Raw genomic sequence first — 26,430 nt, forward strand, 5'->3', positions numbered from 1 at the left:
ATACACAGAGACCCGTAGAGACTCAAAACATATCGTGATACCCATAGATACGCAGATATAGATTAAAGACGAGCCACAGCAGTGCGATTGTGGCCATGCAACACAAACTACGGACCATCCAGCAACCCGCTGTGGCCCCGGGGCTCGTTGACCTCGACATTGACATTCAGCTCCTGCACGCATTGCGATCAATCGCCGTCATGGTCCGCGAGAACGGAGTAGAATAACAACGCGGAGTAATCGTTGAGAGTCGCTACACGGTAGCACGGCGCGGTCGCCAGGGGGCGCTGCGGGCCGGGCTGCCCGGGCTGCCCGGGCAGGCGGCCCCCATCTCCGCGTGCCTTCCAGGCGAGGCCGAGGGAGGAGGCGCCTCCCGGTGCACGTGGAGACGGGGCCGCGGTGGGGATGGCGCGCAGCGCGGGCCAGTGCCGCCACTACCAGCGCGGCTGCGAGCTGCAGGTAGCGGCCCGGTGGCCTCCCAAGCCCCGGCGGGGCCCCGGTGCCCCCGGGGAGACCACTGGGACCCCCCCCCCCACCCCCGTTCCCGCTAATCTCCGACGTCGTTCTGCGTGCGGCCTTCGGACCAACATTTTTAGGCTTGGAAGAATTACAATTGAAGCATTTGGGAATGGTTGTTTGGCGAATTCGCGCGGTGTTAAAAGTCGTACACGGAGTCGATTGCGATCGGACGTTAAAGCGCAGAGGAGTGGCGGCCACGTGGCCTGCGGTCTGGGAAGCCGTTGAGGCCGGCGTGGTGAAGTATGGTGAAGCCTACACACCCACATGGACCAGCGTGGTGAAGTATGGTGAAGCCTACACACCCACATGGACCAGCGTGGTGAAGTATGGTGAAGCCTACACACTCACAGGGACCAGCGTGGTGAAGTATGGTGAAGCCTACACACCCACATGGATCAGCGTGGTGAAGTATGGTGAAGCCTACACACTCACAGGGACCAGCGTGGTGAAGTATGGTGAAGCCTACACACCCACATGGACCAGCGTGGTGAAGTATGGTGAAGCCTACACACTCACAGGGACCAGCGTGGTGAAGTATGGTGAAGCCTACACACCCACATGGACCAGCGTGGTGAAGTATGGTGAAGCTTACACACTCACAGGGACCAGCGTGGTGAAGTATGGTGAAGCCTACACACCCACATGGACCAGCGTGGTGAAGTATGGTGAAGCCTACATACTCACAGGGACCAGCGTGGTGAAGTATGGTGAAGCCTACACACCCACATGGACCAGCGTGGTGAAGTATGGTGAAGCCTACACACTCACAGGGACCAGCGTGGTGAAGTATGGTGAAGCCTACACACTCACATGGACCAGCGTGGTGAAGTATGGTGAAGCCTACACACTCACAGGGACCAGCGTGGTGAAGTATGGTGAAGCCTACACACCCACATGGACCAGCGTGGTGAAGTATGGTTAACCCTACACACCACATGGACCAGCGTGGTGAAGTATGGTGCAACCTACCCACCCACCCCACATGGGACCCCTCGCGCTGTGAGGGGGTAGGGAGGCCCTCATTCACCCAGTGCGTGCACGTGTCGTGTTCGTGTGAAGATCGGAGCACCTAGCCTGGCACGAGTGACGTCATCACTTCGTGGCTGTCGTGTGAGAGCGTCAGTATATAGGCTAAATATTACACCTCGAAGCGTTTTCCTTTAGTTTGTAATTTACGACAACGTAGGTTGAGGTTAACATCTTCAATGTGTTTGTTTGTGTATGCTACCAGTCACTGGCTGTTAATCAAAGTGAATATACAATGTTTATGGCTTTGATTAGAGGGGCACGTGGCGTTGTGGCTCCAAGTGCAGTTGGCAGGATGAGGAGGCGGGTGCGTGATTCGTGTGGATGAGCAGGGCAACTGTATAGCTAGACGCATGTGTGGTGTGTGTTGAACTTCTTTCGCACCGTACGTAGCCAACCGTGCTAATCGTGCGGCGAGTGAGGTGTGCTCTTCAGTGACACCCGCATAGAGAGTATACTATACACCAGAGATGGGACAAAGTCATTGTTATGCAAGTCCAAGTCGAGTCGCAAGTCATCAAATTCATGACTCGAGTCTGACTCGAGTCCAAGTCACATGACTCGAGTCCACACCTCTGCTATACACGACTGCAAATGTTAACGAGCTACAATGTTAATTTGTTAGGTGCAAACAGCAATAGTGGAACTCTGCGATACTCCTGCAACACTTCATGAGAGACGTGTGTTCGCTGCACATTACGACATCATTACTATGATGCTTGACATGACACGGTAAGGACACGTATTTCCGCAAACAGTCATCACGTAACCTTCATTTGACACTAATCGGAAAACTGCGGGCTTGTGGCTTTCTGATATATCGGCAGATAAAACGCTATAGGGGATATCTTTGTGTTTGTGTACGCAGGCCCCAAGAGTCTGCTCAGGCTATAGGGGATATCTTTGTGTGTGTACGCAGGCCCCAAGAGTCTGCTCAGGCTATAGGAGATATCTTTGTGTGTGTGTACGCAGGCCCCAAGAGTCTGCTCAGGCTATAGGGGATATCTTTGTGTGTGTGTACGCAGGCCCCAAGAGTCTGCTCAGGCTATAGGAGATATCTTTGTGTGTGTGTACGCAGGCCCCAAGAGTCTGCTCAGGCTATAGGGGATATCTTTGTGTGTGTGTACGCAGGCCCCAAGAGTCTGCTCAGGCTATAGGGGATATCTTTGTGTGTGTGTACGCAGGCCCCAAGAGTCTGCTCAGGCTATAGGGGATATCTTTGTGTGTGTGTACGCAGGCCCCATGCTGCAATGTCTTCTACCCGTGCCGTCTGTGTCACGATGACAAGGAGGACCACGCCATGGACCGCTTCCAGGTGACCACTGTGCGCTGCTTGAGCTGCAGCTCCGTCCAGCAGGTGTGTACACACCTTCAGAGCGTGGACACACGCACACCTGTGCACACACAGGTACTCACCTGGGCCATGTTCATGCCTAGGTTTCTATGCTCACTCACACACAGCTGAGCAAATACACACCTGGGTTCAGGCATACTTTGGCCCATGTGTTCACCAAACATAGACAAAGATCCCCCGTGTAGCCTTTAATGGACTACTCTTGGGGTAAGTGCTATTAGCGAGCACCTATGAAGGTTAGGGTAGGTGGCCAAAACCATGCCCGGCCACCTCTTGTGTCTCCAAAACCATGGCAGGTCCTCACTTAAGGGCGAGTTGACCTCGGGTAGGCCGAGCACCGCTGGAAATACTCGCCGCTGTTATTGGTCATGAGCGGGAATCGAACTTGGGTCGCCGGGTTCGTAAGTGCACTAACCACGCCACAACCACTCCCCGTACCCAAACAACAACATTTGCCACTAAGTGGCTGTGACAACACCACGGAACTAGTGCCAGGCTAGGTGCACACTGAGGCCACGTGAAATCTCAAAGGTTCTATGGCAGGAGGTAACAGGACAGACCTAGGTGTTTTGGGTTGACCGACTGAGATGACTGACAGTTACACCACCTGTGCTCCCTCCTGTGCGAATGTGCTGTGTTTTAGCATAAAAATACACTTACATCACATACAATCGGGCAGGTGTGCACCTGGGCCCTCCTGCACACCTGCGACATGTGACACATTCCACGGTTGTGGAGGGATGCTGGTAGTTCTAGATGGGTCCTGGTGTACACGTGGTGTACATGTGGTGTGTAGTTCTTGATGGGTCCTGGTGTACACGTGGTGTACACGTGGTGTGTAGTTCTATGTGGGTCCTGGTGTACACGTGGTGTACACGTGGTGTGTAGTTCTTGATGGGTCCTGGTGTACACGTGGTGTACACGTGGTTTGTAGTTCTTGATGGGTCCTGGTGTACACGTGGTGTACACGTGGTGTGTAGTTCTTGATGGGTCCTGGTGTACACGTGGTGTACACGTGGTTTGTAGTTCTTGATGGGTCCTGGTGTACACGTGGTGTACACGTGGTGTGTAGTTCTTGATGGGTCCTGGTGTACACGTGGTGTACACGTGGTGTGTAGTTCTATGTGGGTCCCGGTGTCCACGTGGCGCGTACCTGACGGTGTGCAGGTGGGCAGGACGTGCACGCAGTGCGGCGTCGTGTTTGGCGAGTACTACTGCGACATCTGCCACCTGTACGACCGTGACAAGCAGCAGTACCACTGCTCCTCTTGCGGAATCTGCAGGTGAGATGTTTGCACCTCCGCCCTTGTCCCCCAGTTTCAAACTTGCCGGACGCCTCCGGTTTCTTCTCGCATTTGCCAAGGTGATTTAAAAGTGCTTGCACCCAAATGATGAAGTTTAAAAACCAAAAATGTAACAAGTATTGAAATATATCCGCATATCCAGCATGAATCAAGACTCAGAAATAGCAAGTTTAAAGACGTGGGTCTTGACCACCGGCTTGCAGGCTTATATAATTTCAAAACAATAACTGAGAAGATCAGGGTCACCACCAAAAACATGAAACAATGTGAATATCTGAGGTGGTCGGGTGGCGCAGAAGTCAGAGGGGTGAGCTCGCGTCGCTGAGATCCTGGGTTCAAATGCAGGCAGCCGCTTGTGATTAAACCGGGTCCTCAGCCTGGACTCGAGTGGCTTAACAGTTGCTTTCTGCATTCAAGTTGGCAAAATTCCAGCTCCTACGAATGAGCTATAGCGGTTTTCTAGTCACGTGACGAGCATGAGTCCAAGTGGCGGCAGGGTGCGTGGGGAAGTGCTGCCCCCTACTGTGTGTTCCAGAATGAAACTTTGTTCGGTGATTTGGCTGCTGCAATGAGTGGTGCACAAGCACCGTCCACGTGTCAGGCAATGTATACCAGAGGATACGTGGAGGGACGTCAGAAGTAGCTCTGTGCTATCCACTTCACTGTGCCACTCTCTAACACTGAGGGTTGTACTGCTCTGCGAGAGAATCCAAAGGGACGCTTCATCTCATGATGTGACACTGAGAAACCCGTTCTTTTTTACTTTGCACGTGTCATCGGCAGGGTATGGCCTGTTAAAAGAAATCCTGCTGGGTTTGACAATAACGTTGGATGTAGAAACGGAGCATTATCCCACTCGTGTCAGACATACCAGGATACACGTAAACTTGGTGTGTATGCACAGGAGAAAGAGATATTTGTCTCTTGAGTTGAGGCTTCCTTAAGGCACTGCCAGGTTACACTGGTGTTATCAATTCAGGTTGGTGAAGGTGGGGAGCATAGACGTTGGTGCATAGTGCATTACAACAATATATGTTCTGCAATGCCCTCTACAAGTGTACATTATCCTACTGTGCTCCCATCCGATCTCGGGTTCTGGGAGTTTTGCCGCAGTCTCTCGGCTTCCGGCATTGGGTGCTGGAATCCTCTCCGGACCTGGACGTGCGCCCCTCCCAGCGTTGCCGTGCGTGTCTCTCTTGCAGGATCGGCCCAAGGGAGAACTTCTTCCACTGCTCTAAATGCAACCTGTGTCTGCCCACCTCCCTCCACGACAAGCACAAGGTAGAGCCGGGGCTATCCCATCGTTTAATCCACCGACGATTGTGACCCGCCACTTTCTCTCGTGTTGGATTACCCGGGCCACGATAACAATGACTGTTGCCCCCACGCACCGACTCCCGAAGGAGGGAACACCCCTCCGAGCTGTGGGCCGCTGTGGGCGGATTGTCTGGAGCGCTTCGTGCGCGTGTGTTTTTCGGCGGCGGTATCATTTCGGCGGCGGTATCATTTCGGTCCGCGTGCCAGGAAACTGTTCAGTTCCTGAAGAAGCTGTGAGCACATGGAGCGAAACGTCGGACATGGTGGCAAACGCCGCGAGGTGCAACGTGAAATCGCATCGGAGAGCTAGCGCGGCACAACCGCGAAAGTCGACGGAGTGACAAATCCAGCGAGTGCCACGTCGCAGAATGTCCGCACGCTCGTGTCTGCCCTGTCACTGCTGCGTGTCTTACCTTCCCATCCTTCTTTGTCTCCCCCGTTTCTCCCCAGTGCGTGGAGAACGTGTCTCGGCAAAACTGCCCCGTGTGCATGGAGGTGAGAGGTTTGGTGGTGGTGGCTGTAAATTCACACTGTGTGCGCGTGTGCATGCGATTCGATGCACGCATCACGAGCATAAGAATACATTTTTTGCAATCAAGCACCTTCCCTATGCAACTCACAAATGATCAACATTCAACAAATAATTTGGTGATGCTGCTTCTGCTGGGTTGGCAGTGGTGCGCAAGCACAGTTAACAAACGAACTGGGCACATTTGTCCAAAATCCCGTGGCCTTAATATAAAACAGACATATATACAACAGATTACATTTTGGGCAATGGCTCTTCTTCGAGTACTATAAGTATCCGTGTTTAAGCAACATGAGCACATGCAGGGGTGCACACGATGATGGCGATTCGTGTTCATGAAATATAATGTACAGCCCTTCCATCCACTGCTGGATGATGGTCTCTCCACTCGCATGGAGGTTGTTTGACTACTCCATGCTGGACTGTGCGGGTTGTTAAAGCAGGTTGCGCAGAACTTGGTGCAGAAATCACTTCTGGTAGCCGTAGTCGGGAGTTGAACTCGGATCTCCAGTGCTGTGTTTGGTCTCGCGTGTTTTGTCGGATTCCAGGATATGCACACGTCCCGAGACGCTGCCATGCCTCTGCCTTGTGGACACCTCTTGCACAGGCAAGTACTGATGTCACTGTGACCCACGCAGCACAACCACAACCACAACACGACCATATCCGTGGCACAACCACAAACACCACAACCACCGCACAATCACATCATGACTACACCCATGGCACAACCACAACCATGGCACAACCAAAACTATGGCACATCTAAATTATACCACAATTCACAGAACTCTCTTCCCCCAGCCATCCGTGATGTGTAATATAAAAACGCCCACTGTTTATATAAAGCATTCTGGGATGCTGTCGCATTTATTTTATATGCTATGTAAATCGACTTTGTATCGCGTTCACTCAAACAGAGCCCCGTAAACTATAAAACAAACACACCCACTGTTTCCATGCAGCGTGTTGACGATACATATAAATCCAGGTTGCGTTTGTCTATAAAATACACAACACGAATTAATCAGCCCACGACCACCTCCAACGCCACCTGCTAGACCACGTGTCCGATACACGCCGCGTGTCTAATACACGCGCCATTCCTCCCTCGGCCGTATCAGCTTTGCGTGAATCTCACCGGATGACTCTAACCACCTGGCCGCTTTCTGTCTGTCTGTGTCCCAGTGCTTGCTTCAAGCAGACGCTGAAATACAGGTGAGTGCAGGACGTGCAACTGCCACCACGCCCGCACCCACAAAGCGGGGTTGGGGGGGGGCATTATCACCTCGCCACCCTTACCACCTTCCCCCCTCCCCTAGCAAACAACCACAGCCATCACCTGCACGCTGTGTCCACAGCAGGCAGCGATAACTGGGGCTGTAGTTCACACAGTGTGCAGCTGTGAGTGGGCAGAAGCGGGGGTGCTGCTGCTGCTGCTGTTGTTCGTGGGTGTCTGTCACCAGCGCTCGGTTGTCTTGTGGCTCGTTTGTCAATCGCCGATGTTCACTCGTCTCGTTTAAACGTTGTTTGGGGTGGACGCTGGTGATGGCTCGATTGCCGCTTTTTGTCCGACCAGTGGGGAAATCATCGTGCCGGTTGTTCACCATGGAAAGTCCCAAGACTTGTTTTAAGGAGGGTCCTGACACAATGGGATATTTGGCCAATTGCAAAAATGGGTGTTTCGCTTTGTGCGGGAGGCAAGTGGAGTGCCGAGGGAAAACTCTCCACGCTCGTGAAGGCAGTGACATCTCCTCGCCACATCCTGACAGCCCCGTGCCCTGGCGAGCTCTGGATGCCACCCATCTAAGTACACCCACTGTAGATACAACAAGTTGATTGTGAATGGTGGTTGGCATAGATAGTGGCGCTTCTACTGCTGCTGTGGGTGATGCCGCCGGTGGTATTGGTGCAGTGGTGGGGACGATGCGGATGGTGGTCCTGGTGATGACTCCTGGTTGTGACTGCTGCTGGTGATCGTGGGGATGACGAGTGACTGTGATCGTGGTGGTGATGCTGCTGACACAGTAATGGTGCTGTGAGGCGTGGTGAGCACGCTGCTCTACGAACCTGGATACCCGAGCTCAAAGCCAGCACCAGTGATGATTGTCTGAACTGATACTGGCCATCTCCTCGGTTGACTGCCTCAAACGAGTACCTGGTGCATTGTGTAAATGTCGGCACTCGGGAGACAAAGGCGGCCGGGCGTGATGCTGTCCACCCTCCCCCCCGAGTACTGTGCCAGCTTTCATAGGTACTTACTAACAGCACTTGCCCCAACAATCTGTTAAGGCTATAGGGGGATCTTTGTCTTTACGTGAGCAGTGCGTACCGCTGCCCGCTCTGCGCTCGATCCATGGTGCCCATGAGCTCCGTGTGGAGCGACATGGACGAGGAGGTGGCGCAGACGCCCATGCCGGAGGAATACCAGAATCTCCTCCTGACGGTGAGCCGCCGCTCGCCACCCGCTCGCATCCCGCTCGCCACTCTGTGGTCACATGGATCGCCGCTCACTGCACACAATCGTCACGTGCGTGATGATTGTTTACTGCAGTCACTGGCGACTGCAAACACCATCGGCTCGCCACACTTGAGTAACCGGTTCAATCACCGAAGGCTGAAATCCAGGTTCCGAGCCAGGATCTTGGCAGTGCCGTCTCATTGCTCGTGCATGTCCCTGGAGCTGCCCAGCCTGCTCTCGTCGGCAACAATCTATCCACTGCTGGATGAAGCCAGGCAATCGTGGCCTTGTAATGCAACAACCCGTCGGACGTCTGCGAGTCGATTCGCCCGCTCAGTTTCCATGGCTGATGTCCCTTTGCTACCCCCCCCCCCCCCCATTGTATCTGTTCCCAGATCCTGTGCAATGACTGCTTGGAGCGCACCCGGGTGCTGTTCCACGTGCTGGGCCTGAAGTGCGACAAGTGCGGCTCCTACAACACCTGCCGCACCGAGGAGAAGGCAGTGGAGGCGATGGTGGACAACCCCGAGTCTGCCTCCTGACACATCCAACCTCCGTCTGGAGATCAGGACCTCCTGACCTTCGACCTTCAAATGGATGCCAACCACCACTTAGGAGTGGGGCCTCATATTTTTTTTACATTTAAGATTCAAAGAAACTTGTTGTAGCTTACTCTTTGGTTCTTTCGGTAAAGTCAAGTAGTTAGAAATAAAAAACATCACAACGTTTCTATCGCAACACAAGCGGTCATCAGGCAAAGGAGTCGGCCTCTGCCGTGTTTCAGATCTGCCTCGTGTCCGCGAACACGGTCCGAGACATGTCGCATCCCCAGCGTTTGGCATTGTTGCTGCATTGGCACTCGTGCACCGCCCGTGCTTCATGTTGGTGCATTTGGGCTACGCCCGTCCCCAAACCCTTATAAACAGTTTGCCTTTAGAGGCCGACTCCTTTGCCTGATGACCGCTTATGTTGCGATAGAAACGTTGTGATGTTTTTTATTTCTAACTACGTGACTTTACCGAAAGACCCAAAGAGTATGGATTCCTGCAGTCACGACAGCTTCAAATCAAGATCGTTGTAGCTTTGTGTTTTTTTATTTGCGGTAACACATAAATAAAACAAATTCCAAGTGTTAACTCTGCTCTGTGAAGTTTGAGTCCAGTGCCCTCCTTCACATACCACCTCATCCACCCTCCATCTCCCCCACCCCCTGCCAGCAGAGCCGTGAGGGGCCCCCCACACACCTTCAAACTAAACGGGCAGTACTGCACCTGACGGTGACGTCAAAGCCCAGGGCCCTGGGGTGGTCGTCCCAATTCGCCTCGGCCGCCCCTCTGCAGCCGTGCGCAGCGTCAGCGTCATGGCGGAGATCGCCACGGGCGGGCGGCATTGCTACGCCTCCCGCTGGAGGAGCGGTGACTGGGCGACGACAGGTGGATGGGTTGGTGCTGTGTTTATCAGCAGAGGTCACTGCAGGAAAAATCCATTCGTGGATTGTCCTATGCTCCGTCGCCACCAACCCACATTGGGTGGGTGGCTAAAAGTGATGGGGGCTTTCTCCAGAAACTCCAGTTTCCTCCCACGCCAATCAAATGGGCAGGGAACTGGCCAAACGTTCCAATGTAGCAGGATCCTGAACGGTGTGAGGCTTTGCTGCATAAATATAAACAGTATTTCTATTCCCGACGTCCTTGATCTGTAAACTCTCTCAGCTGTCACCCCTCCAACTTCTCGGCTGTTGACGCGACATTGGTTCCACGCTTGCTGTGCATTCACATCGGGTTTCCACGAGTCCAATCCACCTCGTTGCAGTCTTCTCGGTTCAAATAGTAATTCGTGTCACAGGCTGCACGCGCCCGATCTTTGTTGACAGTGTCCCGCGCAACCCAGAGAATGTGCGTTCAGCGGGAGCGGTGGTGCAGTGGTTAGCACGCTGTGTTACGAAACCCAGCGACCCGGGTTGGATTCCTGGCCACGGATAGCATCAGTGGCTAGTGACGTCTGAATCGGTCTTGGGACTCGGCCTAAGTTGACTCGGCTCGACTTTAATACCGGTTACAGTAGGTGGGGGCGGGGCAGGCAGGCAGCCAGCCATGGTGCCATCCCCCTGGCACACCATGCTGACATCATCAGCTGTTCACTAACAGCACTTGCCTCAACTGGTTGTTAAATGGTACAAGGGGGACATTTGCTTTTGTACAAACACGCGCACACACACACAGTTCCTCGTCATGGGGAGTGCCCAGCGTAGTCGAAAGGAGAAGATTGTGGACAATGGTGAGAAACCCTGCAGGCTCAGCCCAAACCGACCAGCAGGCCAGGCCCCAACCACCTGGCCAGGTCAGGTCCCAACCCGTCAGTGGGCTCAGGTCCCAAGCCCCTGGCCGGCTCAGGTCCCAAGCCGTCAGTAGGATCAGGTCCCAAGCCGTCAGTAGGATCAGGTCCCAAGCCGTCAGTGGGCTCAGGTCCCAAGCCCCTGGCCGGCTCAGGTCCCAAGCCGTCAGTAGGATCAGGTCCCAAGCCGTCAGTAGGATCAGGTCCCAAGCCGTCAGTAGGATCAGGTCCCAAGCCGTCAGTAGGATCAGGTCCCAAGCCCCTGGCCGGCTCAGGTCCCAAGCCGTCAGTAGGATCAGGTCCCAAGCCGTCAGTAGGATCAGGTCCCAAGCCGTCAGTGGGCTCAGGTCCCAAGCCCCTGGCCGGCTCAGGTCCCAAGCCGTCAGTAGGATCAGGTCCCAAGCCGTCAGTAGGATCAGGTCCCAAGCCGTCAGTAGGATCAGGTCTCAAGCCGTCAGTAGGATCAGGTCCCAAGCCGTCAGTAGGATCAGGTCCCAAGCCGTCAGTAGGATCAGGTCCCAAGCCGTCAGTAGGATCGGGTCCCAAGCCGTCAGTAGGATCGGGTCCCAAGCCGTCAGTAGGATCAGGTCCCAAGCCGTCAGTAGGATCAGGTCCCAAGCCGTCAGTAGGATCAGGTCCCAAGCCGTCAGTAGGATCAGGTCCCAAGCCGTCAGTAGGATCAGGTCCCAAGCCGTCAGTAGGATCAGGTCCCAAGCCGTCAGTAGGATCAGGTCCCAAGCCGTCAGTAGGATCAGGTCCCAAGCCGTCAGTAGGATCAGGTCCCAAGCCGTCAGTAGGATCAGGTCCCAAGCCGTCAGTAGGATCAGGTCCCAAGCCTGCTGTGGCCGTGGAGGAGGCTCTCGAAGTTGGGTGTGCAGATGAGACGGTGGCACACGTGGCCGAGCACCGTCGCGTCGCCCGTGCGCCCCTCCTGCAGGCGCACCGACACCAGCTCCTGCGAGGGGGTGGATGAGGTCATTAGGGTCGGAGGTTGGAAAGGTTTGACCGAGTCAAAGTTCCGCCCGGCTCTGTATGGAAGCGCTAAGGCGAAGCTATGAAACCTATGGCGAGTGACTTCATTTCATATGGGTGTATGTGGGCCTATGGGACTATGTGAACATATGGAACTATGCGAGTCGGGGTGTGTGTGAATATATGGGTTTCTTTGTGAGTATGGGTCTCTGTGTAAGCCTACGGCTCTCCATGTGGTGAGCCAGTGGGGGTCTGTGTGAGAAAGCACGGACAATGACGCCTCTGCCGGTGCGTTCCAGTCGCTCGTTGTATCCACTAGTTGCACGCGTCGTCTAGAGACCAAAAATCCCGGCATGGTTTTAGTAGCCTTCACAAATTGGCACTGCGTAAGGAGCCGCCCTCCCTCCCTCCCAGTGCCTGCCTGACACCCTCCCGGTGCCCTCCCGGTGCCCTCCCGGTGCCGGCGTGTACCTGCAAGAAGGAGCAGTTGGTTCCCATGCCGACATCAAGCTTGACGGTGCCCAGCACCAGCTGCACCTTCCCAGAGGCGCGCACAATCAGCCGCCCCACCTGGCCCTCGGAGAGGTCCCGAAGTGTGCAGGCACCATCGCCCTCTCCGCCGGCCTCCTGAAGACGCGCACACACACGCACACACACACACGCACGCACCACGTTGCTGCGAGATGTGGGACCCGGCATCCAGGTGAGGTGCGCGTGCGTCCGCGTGATTCACCGTCCGCACTGCGTACTATAATATAATCCATGCGCATGCACAGTTTGTCATGTTTTTAAGTACATAAAACGGCCACTGGTGTCAAGTTGATTTTGTTTAACCAGGCGAGAACTCGAGGGACGATGACGAGTCTCGTTCGCAACAGAGATCTGGGTTGTCGGCAAAATGACAAAAGCAAAACAAGCTAAATGAAGTACAGCAACGAAGCAAAGAGAAATCAGCACAAAAACAACTGCACAAACACGTATCAATGGCAAGTAATAAACTCCGTGCAGCATAAAGTCAGGCTCGGGCAGATTACCCCTAGAGACGAATCACGGTACAATTACAGATATTCGTTACAGAAACATCAAAAGATATAAGGTAACCACTGTATCAACATGTAAACCAGTGTTTTTTTACACATTTTCAGAGAGGGGGGCCCCTTTTGCTGATAAAACTTCAGTGTGAGGGCCGCCACACATTTGAAACCATTGGGTTTCACAGCATGATAGGGTGTTCTCATATTTGTGTATTGTCGGGGGCCGCACGTCAGGGGCCACACAAAAGGCCACCAGGGACCGCCACCATCAGTGGCCCGCGGGTTATGCAATGAAGAACACTGCCGTGAAAACAGACGAGGGTCCGCATCAAACGCAATTGCACGGCGATGCTGATCCCCGCTTCGTGGGTTAGCGCCCTCACCTCGGCCTTCTCCTGCTTGAGCAGCATCGTCTGGCCGTCCTCCGTCTTGATCTCCCGCTTGATGGATCGCTCATCGGCTCCGGCCGCGTCGCCCGCCCCGCGGGACGCCGGCTGTCCCGGCAGCGTGTCGGGCAGCTGCAGGAACAGCAGCCCAGAGTCGGCGGCGTCGCCACCGCCGGGGCCGCGACCCTCCTCCTCCTCCTCCTCCTGCAGGCGAAGCTGGCGCAGCAGCTGGCTCACCGTCATCGGCGCGGACGAGGAGAGATGGGGCGGAGGAGCGAGCACCGGTCCTCCCTCCTCATCCTTCACCTCCGTGCCGGGCTCCTGTTTGACTGCGGGGGAAGATGAACGGGCCCATGCTGAATAGACGTCAAATGCAACCACTATCGTCATTATCATCATCACCACCATCATCATCGTCAGGAATTGTTCATGAGGATGAATTGGGAATAGAACAATGGACAATTTAGAGGCCAACCGATAAACTGAGCAATCCGGTTTATTTTCCGGGTCACCAGTAGTTTGACTCAATAGCACGTGACCAGTGGCCACAGCCCATAACGAGAGGCATACTGGATGTGGTGTGTGCCCGGCACAGACATATTTTCTGGTTCGTCGATAAGATTGTTAGCCACCACAGCCATTGCCGCAGCCAGTATACTGGACGTGGTGTGCCAGGTGTGGAAATCTTTACCGGGTGACAGACCCAGACAGATGTCTAAACTGACTTCATTGTTGTAACTTGCTGACCCTGTGCCCCTCCTGCACATGTGAAAAAGAGCTTCACAGCTTATCAGATTCCTCCAGTATATAAAAACAAATTGTGATTCCGACTCTAATGGCTCTGATAAGAGCGTAAGGATACGGATTTGCACTTAATGGGGCGCCGTCAAACCTCGGCAACTCAAAGCACCTTGCGTCGTGACACTTCTCATCTCTGCCCTGCTCGAGTCTGACCAAGGGTGCCCCCACCCTGGTGGCAGCTGCCCCTGTGCAGTCCGAGCTAAACGCAGAACCGCCCTGACTGCCAGCAGGGAGGGTGGGGGGCGATGCCGCTGTGGATGGTTTTGCCCAATGCTTGATGAAGGCGCCATGCCCGAGCTCCGTCGCCGTGGTTACCTTTGACGGCCTGCGGCGGGTCCACCTCCATCTTCTCCACCTTGGCCTTGCAGGAGGGTTCGTCGCGGAACGTGTCGCCGGAGTGGGACAGCGGCAGCTGGATGGGCAGGTTCCCGGGGTCGTTGACGAGCCCCGGGTCATCGACGAACTGACTCGCACAGGTTGGAATCGTCGTTTAGGGGGGGCGGGGGGGGGTGGTGGATGTGGTGGTGGCTGCTTGGCTGTTACGCCGTTGGCCCAGACACGTGCCGAGGGTGTAAAGATTAATCGAGTCGAGTTATTTAATAAGAATCGATTCTTGGCTCTCACGATGCATGCATTTCATTGTACATGTAATAAAAAGGTTGCTTATTATTCATGCCAATTGTACGTTCGAGCGCTTCCTTTTGGTTAGCACAACAAATGTGTGTACACTTGTGTGTCCAGCACTTTTGTAAATCCACTGCTGGATGAGCATCCTGTGCCTCCCCTTGGTTGACTCAGCTTTACAGGAGTACCGGGTGCCACGCGTTAAACATCGCCACTGGGGAAACAACGTCGGCCGGGTGTGGTTCCGCCCAGACCATCCTCTCGTGTGCCGTGGCGGCCTGAATAGGTACTCACTCACGGCACTCCGGCTTGTTCAAGGCTTTCCGGGGGGATTGCTGTATTTGCGATGCGTGCGTGTGTACGCGTGTGTACACGTGTGTACGCGTGTGTACGCGTGTGTACGCGAGTGTACGCGAGTGTACGCGAGTGTACGCGAGTGTACGCGTGTGTACGCGTGTGTACGCGTGTGTACGCGTGTGTACGCGAGTGTACGCGTGTGTACGCGTGTGTACGCGTGTGTACGCGAGTGTACGCGTGTGTACGCGTGTGTACGCGTGTGTACGCGTGTGTACGCGTGTGTACGCGAGTGTACACGTGTGTACGCGAGTGTACGCGTGTGTACGCGAGTGTACGCGAGTGTACGCGTGTCTTGTGCTCACGTCGTCTCGCTCCAGCATGTTGAGCAACTTCTTGGTCTCCTCCTCCGTCTCGCACTTCTCCTTCTTGATGTTGATGATGGGGGTGAGGCCGGTCTGGGCGGGATTGGGCGTAGCCTCCCAGCCTGCTCGCCACACGCAGACAAAGACCCGCCCCCCCTATAGCCTTAATAAGACTGTTGGGGTACGTGCTGTTAGCCGGCACCTATGAAGGCCAGAACGATACACAAGGGGGTGGGTGGCCAGCATCACACCCAGCCGCCTTTGTCTTCCCAGTGGTAATGTTTACACACACACACTGTACTCATTTGAGGCTGAGTCAAACTCGGGGAGTCCCAGGACCAGTTCAGATCACCGTCACTGTTGTTGGCCGTGAGCAGAAATCGAACTCGGGTTGTAGGGTTCGTAGCGCAGCGCTATGAATCGCTGCACAACCACACACACACGCGCATACACACGCACTCACAGCACCGCCAACACCCACATGACACCTCGACCACAACATAACACGTGATGACCACACCGCTCACACAACACACGCCAAACGTGACACGCCGCCATTGTCCTCCAACACCGCCACCACCCACACAACAAACACCACAAACCACGCGCACCGTGGTTGATCGTGGCGAGAGGTACGAATTCGTCCGTATTCCGGCGCTAAACTTCCAAAAGCTGCGCAACGCGCTCACCGCCCGTCTTGCGCCGCAGTCCGTCGGCCGGACCCTGCTCGAAAATTGAGTGAGACTGGATGACCTCGCCGCGACCTCGACCCCGACCCCGACCGTCACGGGGGCCGCCTCGCTCGCGACCCCTCGGCTTGGCGCCACGTCCGGGCGACGGGCCGCCCTCCTCCCTGGGTCTGGGACATGGGGTCGGCACAGGGTCGGCAACAGGGTCACCAACGGGAACGGCATGGGATAAGCGCATGGCACGGTCCCCGTGATACTTCTGGGATCACTGACCAAGATGGTCGTGACCTTTTAAGAGGTCGCCATCGAGAGCCCTGGTGGCTCAAAGGGCTGAGCGCTGAGATGGCACCCTCTGCGATCCTTGCTTTGAATCCAGGCAGCAGCCGGTGATTAAATTGGGTCCTTAGGAAGGGTGAGTTCATGGTCTAAATCTGGACTCGATTTACTTAAATTTAGTTTTGTATTTAATTTGGCTAAAATCCCAATGTGAGATTTCTAACACAATGGGATGTACCGTTCTGCCAGAGATTTGTAAGGACCCCTCGTCATTGTGGATTGCAGTCTGCCAGGCTCGGTTACAGCGAGCAAAGCGAAGCGAAGCCAGTGGAGTTGGAGCGGTACCTTTCCATTTTGCCAAACTGATACAGATTTAGCTGGGGGGTGCATAGGGGGAGGTGGGGGGGGTAGAGCATCGGAACAAGCCAGTGACATTGGTCCAAGGGCTCAAAAGCGGATGGCGAGTTGCCCGATTACTTTGTTTTTGCATCCAGGTCACAGCAGCTGATTCCCGGATTGCCAGGGTTAAACCCGGAGCAATGCGACTCCCAAGAGGGAGTTTACCAAGGGCTGAGCCCACGCGCTCAGTGCAGCAGCAACAGCAGCATCACGGACTATTTATATTGTGACAGGGGGAGCCCTCCCGTGGCAGCTGTCCCTGTGCGGCACACGCTGAACGTAGCACTGGCCTGCAAGTGACAGGAAGAAGCAACTCTCACCTCTCATTCACTTTTCGGACCGGGATGTTCGGCGCGAACGTTTTCTGTGAAGGGAAAAGCAACGGAAGGGGGGAGGGGGCGTCAGAGTGGTTTTGTGGGACGCGACATCAAACCCAGCCGCCCTCCCAGACAACCTCCGCCGCCAAGAACCCGCAGAGTTATTTCCAGCGCCCAAAAGCGACGATCGATGCAAATCCAGGTCGCGCAGCCTCCGGGCTCGCACGCAAATCCCATTAGAGTAATCGCCTTACGCAGCTGTGCGGTGCTGCTGCATGTATTTGAGGGACGTGAACCTCCCCGCGTGAGCACGAATGTTTCGACAGCAACCTACACACAACGGGTGTGTGGGCAGGTGGGTGTCTGCATTCCAGAGTCAATGTTTATCAACACAGGAAAAATATATAGATATCGTATATATAAATTTGGTAATACATCAAAAAGGAGGCGGTAAATGAGAACAAAATTTTGTTGGAATTTCATAGACTAGTTACATAGCAAACCCAGAATTGCGAGACGGAGTTGTGGTGGGTTCTTGTTTGTTCGCTGTGGGGAGGCGGAGGCATTGGAAAATCACGACCCTGACCTCGTGCACAGCTCTGTGACCTCTGCCCTTCATTCGTGACCCGTTACATCGTTCGTGACCCGTTACACCGTTCACGCGAGGCTGGCAGGGCTGGGAACACCAACATCGTCAACCGCACGCAATGTGAGGCGGGGCTCTTGTCAAAGCCCTGCTGCGGATTAGAGCTGGGCTAGGGCTGGGACTCGTGGCCGGGTGGCTACTTGGTTCGGGTTAAGATTCGGTCTGGTGCGAGGAGTTGGTTGTATGAATTGGTTCAGAAAAGATTAACAATAGCTCCAGTAGCTTTTTGGTCGGGTTTATGAGTAAGCCTAGACATGGTGGCTGGTTAGGGTTAGAACTCGTGCGCTCCGCTCCCAAATCGCTTGCCACACAACACTCCTCCAGCACTTCGCAACCGCGATCGATCTCACCAAGGAGCGGACAGTGCCCTCTAATGGCCGCACACGCACGCCACGTGGCAATGCGAGTCACGTGGCGCGGCGGCGCGTGTGAATGAAGCCGCGTGGACCGGCCACCTTTTTCACGCCGCCCAGGGTGAGGTCTCGAGAGCGGATGGACGGGAGACGGCCCGGAGTTGGGGCACCCGCGATCGGGGGGCCCTTCCTGCCGGGCAGCAGCATGGGAGAGGCCGATGGCGCGGGGGGCTTTGCCCCGTCCCCAGCGCCCGACCCCGTAGGCCCCGACATCGCTCCGCCGCTCTGGAGAGGCGGCTCCTATAGGGCACGGGGGCTCCCTCTGGTGGCAGACACGGATATTTGTTGTTAGTACCTCCAATGCTGACTTGGGTCTCATGGTTTATACACTCGAATTGCAATCCAGAGGTCGCCGTTTTGATCTCCCGGGGCGGCAGTTGAAACAATGAGCAAGTTAATTAAATCGTTCCGCATCGGGCCACCCAGCAGCATAAATGGACCCACCACAGCGTGTCGCTCGGCAGGGCGCGTGCGTGGTGGGGTGAAGCGTGGGTATTCACGGCTCTTTCGAGACGTTTGGCCTGCGTGGAATCGGCCAGAACACCCTCGAGAAGGGCTCCACCAGCAGGGCCGCGCCTCTACCACCTGCGATCAGCACGGCTGGCTACTTACGGTGCGCGATTTAAGTTCAACATCCTGTAGTTACTTACCTCTCTTCCTTGACACATGTCGAGAACGTCGTCAATCCACTGCTGGAAACTATATAACCGGCAATAATGCTCGTTAAAAAAAAGTGTATTCGAGTTGAACAAGGCCCCATCGTAAAGTGTGCTACACCTGCCAATTGCTGGGGAGACCCAGATAAGTCGAAACCGGTCCAGCGTGATGTAGTAATACAATAATAAACCTGCTGGAAAGCATCGGTTCAAACGGATGTTTGTGTGAAGCAATGAATAGCGATGTATTTTAAATAGAGTACAGCCCTGTCGTCAATCCTGCACACGGGGGCCCCGCCACGCTGTGCGAGCAGCTGGCGAGGCCGGGCTGTCGCACACTTGCTGGGACATACACGCGCAGTGCGAGCTGCATGTTTCTGCACTGCAAACATGCTGCTCGCAACTTCGTCCCGCGGCCGACAGACACCGCCTTGTATGCGCGGCTGTCGCCTATCCAAGCACGAGCCAGGCTCCGTCCTGCTTAACCTATGGCCAATGGACTAAAGACCTCAACCCCGCAATCGGCCCACACCGACAAGAACTGCCCCCATCTCTCTCACCCCGCTTTCACATTCCTGGGCGCGGCCGCCTCTCTCGACCGGCGAGAGTGTGGCGAACCCGGCGGGCCAAGCAGACAACGCGGCAGGCTCCATCGCCGACTAGGCCCCGCATGTGTCCGAATGTTACGGCACAGCATCACAGAGGGGCGACTTTGAGTCCCGCGGTCTCCATAAGTGCCCCCTCCCCTCAAGTCTCCCGCCGTGAATGTGAGTCCCCTCCAAAAGGAGTGGGAAAGGTGGGGGGAGTCCCATACCACAATCCTAGTTTCCCGGAGTCTCAGAGTCGCCTTTACCACGCGGCCCGCATTCGGCGATCAAGAACATCGGCTCCGCCCCCTCTGATTGGTCGAGCGGCCCGGCGGTCTCAGCCAATCAAATCGCGATATGGATGGGGAAACCCCCGGAACGAAGATGACGACATCGGCGGAGTTCCCTTCGCGGCGCGGGCGCGGCGTGGAGATGATAAACGACACCGCGGTGAGAACCGGTTAGTTCTATTGAGAGAACCGGTTATCTCTATTGAGAGAGAACCGGTTATCTCTATTGAGAGAAAACCAGTTATCTCTATCGGGAACCGGTTATCTCTATCGGGAACCGGTTATCTCTATTGAGAGAAAACCGGTTATCTCTATCGGGAACCGGTTATCTCTATCGGGAACCGGTTATCTTTAGTGAGAACTGCAGAAGGAATCTGATGAGCTATGAAGCTATTTTTTAATATATGTCCAGTCGGGGCTGGTCAGCAAGTTACAGCAACAAACAGCACAACAACACGATATTTGTACAAAGTAGAGTGAAGGTAAGCCAGTCACTACAAATAAATAAGCACAAACGCTGTAGTTTGACTTTGGAATGGCCAGCGTGATTGAATGTATCAGCCATCGCGACAGATGGTGGTGATTTGGGGAGACCTATTCAGTAGTGGATAGAATCTGACTGATGATTTTATTCCCTTTTGCTTTTAGAATGTGTGTATGTTGAACTTCTTTCGCACCGTACGTAGCCAACCGTGCTAATCGGAGGTGCGAGAGAAGAATCAGAAGTCAGACATTTGCTGGCAGACAACATCGAAGCATTCCACAGATTGAAACAAATAAACTTAATAAGAACAATTATGCTGTAAACTTACATTCACGCTTAAACTTGAGTGATTGTAAACGAGTCAGTTTAAATGAAGACAGAGGTGGCACAATGGAGATGCAGGTTCATTGATGTGTTATGAAGGGCTATTGCCCGAAACGTCACCGATTATATGTTTCTTTAAAGCAATGTTGTTGACGAGTGTGCTGATTATATATATAATTAACGGAGCATAACAAATCTTGATTTAAAGCTTTCGTGACTTCAAAGAGTATGGGGCCTAACAACTAAAGGTTATTTGAGCTTTCAGTTGTGTTTTTAGTTCCTGACGTAGCTCGCAGCACGTGAAGCGAAACGTCGAGCATAATGCCGACCAACATCGTGTGCAACCAGGAAGCACACCGAGACAGCCCCACCGAGACACGCTTCGCTCGAGGTTCTATTTTTATGAAGCTCAGCCCCTAGCAACCACCGTGGCTCAACACAACAACGCGTTGAGCGGGTCTCACACAGACAAAATCAACACACTCACAAATAACACTGTTGCCTTAAAGGGGAAAACCATGTACAACAGGCGACGGTTCAGGCAATGGTCCTTCATTTCAAATGAATAGAGAAGCCAGAGTGATAGAACGGGTAATGCGAGGTGGCGCACGCCACCTCGGGGCATAATGAGAATTAAATTAAATTTGGTGACACGTTTACAGCAGTACCCACTGGATAACCAAAACCTTCAATAGTAATCAACAAAGCATTGGAATATCGATTCCTGCGGATCTCCCACTGTTCGATTCCAGTGCCGTTCCCCAGCGGCGGAAGAGACGCGACGCAGGTCAACGTGGAACGTTGGGGCCGACGTTGGCTCAACGTTGGTCCAACGTTGGCCCAATGGTTTCGGCCACGCGCCAACGTCTTCCGACCTTGGCGCGTGCCGCTGGGCAGGCGGCCACGCCACCGCACTGCGGGGCGACGGCGCCTCGTCACGCCGCGCGTCGTGCGCCGGTAGCGACACGCCCGCAACAATGGGCGCATTCATTCGGGAGGACATTCGGACACAGTGGCGCCATCGTCGACGTCAGAATACCCTGAACTTAAACATGCTGCAGAAGCGGACGGAGACACGCCCGTTACACCCGCCACATCACCCACTGGACGTCCGTGAAAAAAGCGATTCATAGCTCATCAGATTCCTCCTCCCGTCTAAATAAAGACAACAGATTCTGAAATCAAATCGAGCGTGTGCGGTGCATTCAAGATGTGCTAAGAGACAGCGAAGGGGTCGTCTACAAGGGGAGAGAGATCACTGCAGGGCCCGACCAGTGGCAGAACCGTTCCGGGCTGGGCAAGGCGAGCAGAACCATCGTCTTTATTGAGACTGCAGGACGAATCTGATGAGTTTAAAGCTCTTTTTCACGGATGTCCCTGACCCTGCGGCCCCCACTCCCCCCACCCACATTGTGCCCACTGCCCCCCTCCCCCCACCCACTTCGTGCCCACTGCCCCCCTCCCCCCACCCACATTGTGCCCACTGCCCCCCCTCCCCCCACCCACATTGTGCCCACTGCCCCCCTCCCCCCACCCACTTTGTGCCCACTGCCCCCCTCCCCCCACCCATTTTGTGCCCACTGCCCCTCTCCCCCCACCCACTTTGTGCCCACTGCCCCCCTCCCCCCACCCACATTGTGCCCACTGCCCCCCTCCCCCCACCCACTTTGTGCCCACTGCCCCCCTTCCCCCACCCACTTCGTGCCCACTGCCCCCTTCCCCCCACCCACATTGTGCCCACTGCCCCCCTCCACCCACTTCGTGCCCACTGCCCCCCTCCCCCCACCCACATTGTGCCCACTGCCCCCCTCCCCCCACCCACATTGTGCCCACTGCCCCCCTCCCCCCACCCACTTTGTGCCCACTGCCCCCCTCCCCCCCCACCCATTTTGTGCCCACTGCCCCTCTCCCTCCACCCACTTTGTGCCCACTGCCCCCCTCCCCCCACCCACATTGTGCCCACTGCCCCCCTCCCCCCACCCACTTTGTGCCCACTGCCCCCCTCCCCCCACCCACTTTGTGCCCACTGCCCCCCTCCCCCCACCCACATTGTGCCCACTGCCCCCCGCCCCCCACCCACTTCGTGCCCACTGCCCCCCACCCACATTGCGCCCACTGCACCCCTCCCCACCGAGGCGCTCACTGCGCATGCCCAGCACCGCGGTTACATTTCCCACTCGGCATTGGCAAGCGTTGGGGGGGCGTGGCCCGCTCCGCTACGCGTCACATGCGAGGCGCGCGGCGGCTCTGGCCAATGGGGTGCCGGGGAGGGGCGCGTCCGCTGTGGGAATTGTGAGAGCGGGAGGCGGCGTGGCAGCAGTCGCGCTCCACGTGTGTCTGGACTCAGCGCCCGCAGCCTCCAGCCAGCGCGTCACAGCTCGCTCGGCCTCTCTCGGTCTCTCTGTCTCTCTCTCGGTCTCTCTCTCTCTGTCTCGGTCTCTCTCTCTCGGAGCGCTACCCAAGGCCGCCGCCATGTACAGCGTGGAGGAGCGGGGCAACCCCAACAGCCTGGCGTACCGCCTCTACTACAGTGAGTGCGAGCCGGCTCAATGGCTCCCACACCAACACTTCCCTCCCAGAGCCCCTCTCTCTCCCCGACTTCTCCTGCCTTACTCCACGTCGCTCCGAGTCTCTGACTCCCTGGCTCCCCTGAATATCCAAATCCCTCTCCGAGTCTCAGAGGCGTACCCCCCCCCACTTCTCGCTTCCTGAGTGACCGACCTTCTTGAGTCCCTTGAGTCCCTACAGGACTCCCTTCTCGAGTCCCTTCTCGAGCCCCCGCATTCCCAAGCCCCCACCCTGGCTCCCTGCTCGAGTCCTCGAATCCAAGAGTCCTTCCTGCCTGAGTCGCTGACTTTCTGAGTGCCCGACTCCCTGAGTTCGTGACTCATTCCCCGACTCCCACCATTGCATATTGTGTTGATTGAAGCGCCCATTTGAGTGGCGTGTGCGTCGGTGTGTGAGTCTGTGAGTTCGAGGTGTGTGTGGTGTGTACATATGAGTGAATGTGCTTGTCGGTGTATCTGTGCGTGAAGAAGTTTGCCCGTCTGTCATGTTAGATGCACAGCTGAGCGAACTCGCGGACCATGGCTCACTGATGACCTCTAATTAACGCGAGTACCAATATAACACTCGGGGCTGTCCTTGGCACTCTGTCTGGGCATGACTCGCTGATGAGCCCATAAATAAACGAGACCCCACGTGACACACTCGTTTTCCTTTTTGACAGTTTCATATCTGGCTCATGGCTTGCTGATGACTCCCTATGACGGTGAAACCTGTTTCCTCCATGCTGTATACGTGCTTGAATATTTGTGGGCTCCTAAAATAAATTTCTGTAACGTTAAAAAAACGTCGTACCCCTTGTGTATAAACTTTATTTAAACGATTGTGCAATTGTGTGGACAGCTACTCTGGGATAAAAATAGTCCTGCAATCCAATGATTTATTTCCCCTTCAGGCAAAATGTTTCAACTTTTCTCATTACTTAAAAATGTTGCCACGTTAGTGAAAAATCTTTGAGGAATAATAATCCCTGCCGTAATTGATATTTCAAATCGTCCCCGCTTGTGGAGTGTGTGTTGGGGAGTGGCAGTGTTTGCAGCCGTCAGCGCACTGCGCTACGAACCCCGGCTCAAGACTAATAACAGCGACGAATCTTTGATCCGGTCCTGTGGCTCCCCTAGGTCGACTCGGCCTCAAATGAGTACCTGGTGCGGTGTGTATCAACATCACCATTGGCAGGACAAAGGGGGCCAGGAGTGCTGCAGGCCACCCACCCCCTTGTGTACCACGCCAGCATTTGTCGGTGCTCTGTGACAGCACTTGCCTCAACAGTCTGTTAAAGGCTATACAGGGGACATTTGCCTTTGGTGGGGAGTGGTGGCGCAGTGATTAAACACACACTGCCCTATGAACCCGGCAGCAGCCCGAACTAATGTCCCGGGCCAGTGATAACTGAACCCTCGGTAAAGCACAGCCTCATACATTCTGTTCGTGTTTATGGCAATTACGATCAGGAGCTCATTTTCCAACGTCGATGTCTGTCGGCCACGAGGAGAGGGCTTCAGGAGAGAGTTCTTCTCGAGTTGCTGTTCCTCCTCCTCCTCTGTAGTCTGCGCTTCTTCAACAGTGGTGTGTTATACGGTGCATAGTGTGGGTCGCATGGCCAGTCGCCGCACTGCTGCGGCTCGTCTTTAATGCTTCTCTATGGGTCTCTATGTATCTCTATGGGTCTCTATGTATCTCTATGGGTCTCTATCTCTATGGGTCTCTCTGTATCTCTATGGGTCTCTATGTATCTCTATGGGTCTCTATGTATTTCTATGTGTCTCTGTGTATCTCTATGGGTCTCTATGTATCTCTATGGGTCTCTGTGTATCTCTATGGGTCTCTATGTATCTCTATGGGTCTCTGTGTATCTCTATGGGTCTCTGTGTATCTATGGGTCTCTGTGTATCTATGGGTCTCTATGTATCTCTATGGGTCTCTATGTATCTCTATGGGTCTCTATGTATCTCTATGGGTCTCTATGTATCTCTATGTGTCTCTGTGTATCTCTATGGGTCTCTATGTATCTCTGGGTCTCTGTGTATCTCTATGGGTCTCTGTGTATCTCTATGGGTCTCTATGTATCTCTATGGGTCTCTGTGTATCTCTATGGGTCTCTATGTATCTCTATGGGTCTCTATGTATCTCTATGGGTCTCACGTGTGCTGTGCCGCCAGTAATAGCTGCTCGCTACGAGCACGTGGCCCAACAGCCTGTGTAAGCCACGTGGGAGGAACTCCGTCGGTGTGTGGGGAGTGATAGCGTTGTGGTTAATGGCTTGCACACTGCATTACCAAACCCAGCGACCTGAGTTCATTTCCCGTCAACGGCTAACAAAAGTGCTCGGAACGACATCTGAATCGGATCGGGGCCTTCCCCAAGGTTGACTCAGCCGTAAGATGAACAGAGTACATCATTTCCGATGGATGTCAACAAAATTGTTATTTGACGCGTGAAATGCAGGGCGGTATCTTCTCCCCGTGTGACCGTTTCAGAAACGCAGACATCCCTCGAGGGTTGAGTCGTTGTTCCAGACCGTCCCCGTAATTCTCACGAGGTCCTGTGCCCCATCGTCGTGCAGGTTTGGAAACTCCGGCCTCAAGAAGAGACATTTTCAATGATTGCGCAACGCCTGCTGTGTGACATGTGGATCCATTGGGAGTAGAAGCCGAGCCGACTCGGTGCATGTGGTACCGGCTGGGGGAGGTGGAGCAGAGAGCGCCAGTGAGAGGAGGACGAGGACCTTGAACTTTGGATGTGGTGGCAACCAGATAAAGCTGACCCACGCAACTAGACCTTTGGAATCCACACTCTGTGATCGATATGTAAGCGTAGAAGATGCAGGGATTATTGCCAGCACAGTGGTACATGAGTGGGTTTGTACTCATTTGAGGTTGAGTAGGTGGGTACTGAGTTGAGGTTAAGTAGACCTACAGGAGGCCTCGGACCAGTCCAGATAGTCGCCACTCGAGTCTGTGGATTCGAATTCGGGTCGCAGGGTTGGTAGCGCAGCGTAGCGCTAACCGCTAGCACTACCGCTCCGCACACTCACACTGCCTCACTCGCACTGCTGTTTCCCCTCTGTGGAGTCGCTGTAGAATAGGAATGGGAACCATTCTGGAGAATGCCGGTATGCACACGTTTAGCGTAGCGAGAGGGGCCGGTATAGCGTGCCGTCCTGTACCGGCCCAGACTCGTCAACACAAATCATTCAGGAAAATCAAATCATTTCAACCGAGCCAAAACCGACAGGCTGAGTGTGGCTTGGACACGCGTTGTGAAGGTATCACATCGCAACTTCCCTAGAAAAGTGTTGTGTTAATCTAAACTATTCGCTGTATTATTATAGCATGATTAACTATTTACGAAAATTAAGTAAATTATGACAAACCTATATCACCCTGTAAGTATATGCATTTCACAATAACGTAGTTATTGGAAAATGCATTGTAAGCCAAAATAAAATGCGACAATTTATG

At 54.6% G+C, this 26,430-nt stretch overlaps 3 protein-coding genes across 4 annotated transcripts in view; 2 read left to right on the top strand and 1 right to left on the bottom strand.

The window, feature by feature from the left end:
• The first annotated feature begins 241 nt into the window (after positions 1-241).
• RCHY1 (ring finger and CHY zinc finger domain containing 1) lies at positions 242-9,632 on the top strand. The gene is made up of 9 exons (XM_078859477.1): positions 242-459; positions 2,783-2,902; positions 4,067-4,182; positions 5,406-5,484; positions 5,971-6,015; positions 6,598-6,656; positions 7,238-7,267; positions 8,375-8,495; positions 8,906-9,632. Exons 1-9 carry the CDS (start codon positions 406-408, stop codon positions 9,050-9,052), a joined length of 771 nt encoding a protein of 256 aa, XP_078715603.1. The 5' UTR covers positions 242-405; the 3' UTR covers positions 9,053-9,632.
• A 1,941-nt stretch (positions 9,633-11,573) lies between these two features.
• Positions 11,574-19,592, bottom strand: POLR3D (RNA polymerase III subunit D). 2 transcript variants are annotated; one of them, XM_078859397.1, is made up of 10 exons: positions 19,531-19,592; positions 18,103-18,322; positions 17,005-17,048; positions 16,010-16,179; positions 15,321-15,442; positions 14,353-14,500; positions 13,474-13,565; positions 13,234-13,368; positions 12,288-12,443; positions 11,574-11,799 (listed from the first exon to the last, which is right to left on the bottom strand). In XM_078859397.1, exons 2-10 carry the CDS (start codon positions 18,271-18,273, stop codon positions 11,668-11,670), a joined length of 1,170 nt encoding a protein of 389 aa, XP_078715523.1. In that variant the 5' UTR covers positions 18,274-18,322; positions 19,531-19,592; the 3' UTR covers positions 11,574-11,667. The 2 variants fall into 2 exon arrangements, with proteins under 2 accessions (XP_078715523.1, XP_078715522.1); XM_078859396.1 differs by having other exon boundaries at positions 13,234-13,565.
• A 3,075-nt stretch (positions 19,593-22,667) lies between these two features.
• The window catches only part of LOC144934037 (inorganic pyrophosphatase-like), a 64,615-nt gene continuing 60,852 nt past the window's right edge, over positions 22,668-26,430 (top strand). Inside the window, exon 1 of the mRNA XM_078859398.1 lies at positions 22,668-22,931. Coding sequence (XP_078715524.1) covers positions 22,874-22,931 — 58 coding nt within the window. The 5' untranslated portion in view covers positions 22,668-22,873. The remainder of the gene's footprint in view (positions 22,932-26,430) is intronic.

Source organism: Lampetra fluviatilis, chromosome 9, assembly GCF_964198595.1.
Source record: "Lampetra fluviatilis chromosome 9, kcLamFluv1.1, whole genome shotgun sequence".
In the NCBI taxonomy this organism is placed as follows: domain Eukaryota; kingdom Metazoa; phylum Chordata; class Hyperoartia; order Petromyzontiformes; family Petromyzontidae; genus Lampetra; species Lampetra fluviatilis.

What these genes read in the sequence shown, in the direction of transcription:
- RCHY1 (XM_078859477.1), top strand. Translation starts at nt 406, where the DNA reads ATGGCGCGCAGCGCGGGCCAGTGCCGCCACTACCAGCGCGGCTGCGAG. An exon ending in ACTGCCCCGTGTGCATGGAG is followed by an intron (nt 6,016 to 6,597) that starts GTGAGAGGTTTG and finishes GTCGGATTCCAG; the next exon opens with GATATGCACACGTCCCGAGA. An exon ending in TGTGGACACCTCTTGCACAG is followed by an intron (nt 6,657 to 7,237) that starts GCAAGTACTGAT and finishes TCTGTGTCCCAG; the next exon opens with TGCTTGCTTCAAGCAGACGC.
- POLR3D (XM_078859396.1), bottom strand. Translation starts at nt 18,273, where the DNA reads ATGTCGGGGCCTACGGGGTCGGGCGCTGGGGACGGGGCAAAGCCCCCC. An exon ending in CCCTGGGCGGCGTGAAAAAG is followed by an intron (nt 17,049 to 18,102) that starts GTGGCCGGTCCA and finishes TTCCCTTCACAG; the next exon opens with AAAACGTTCGCGCCGAACAT. An exon ending in ACTGCGGCGCAAGACGGGCG is followed by an intron (nt 15,443 to 16,009) that starts GTGAGCGCGTTG and finishes TGTGGCGAGCAG; the next exon opens with GCTGGGAGGCTACGCCCAAT.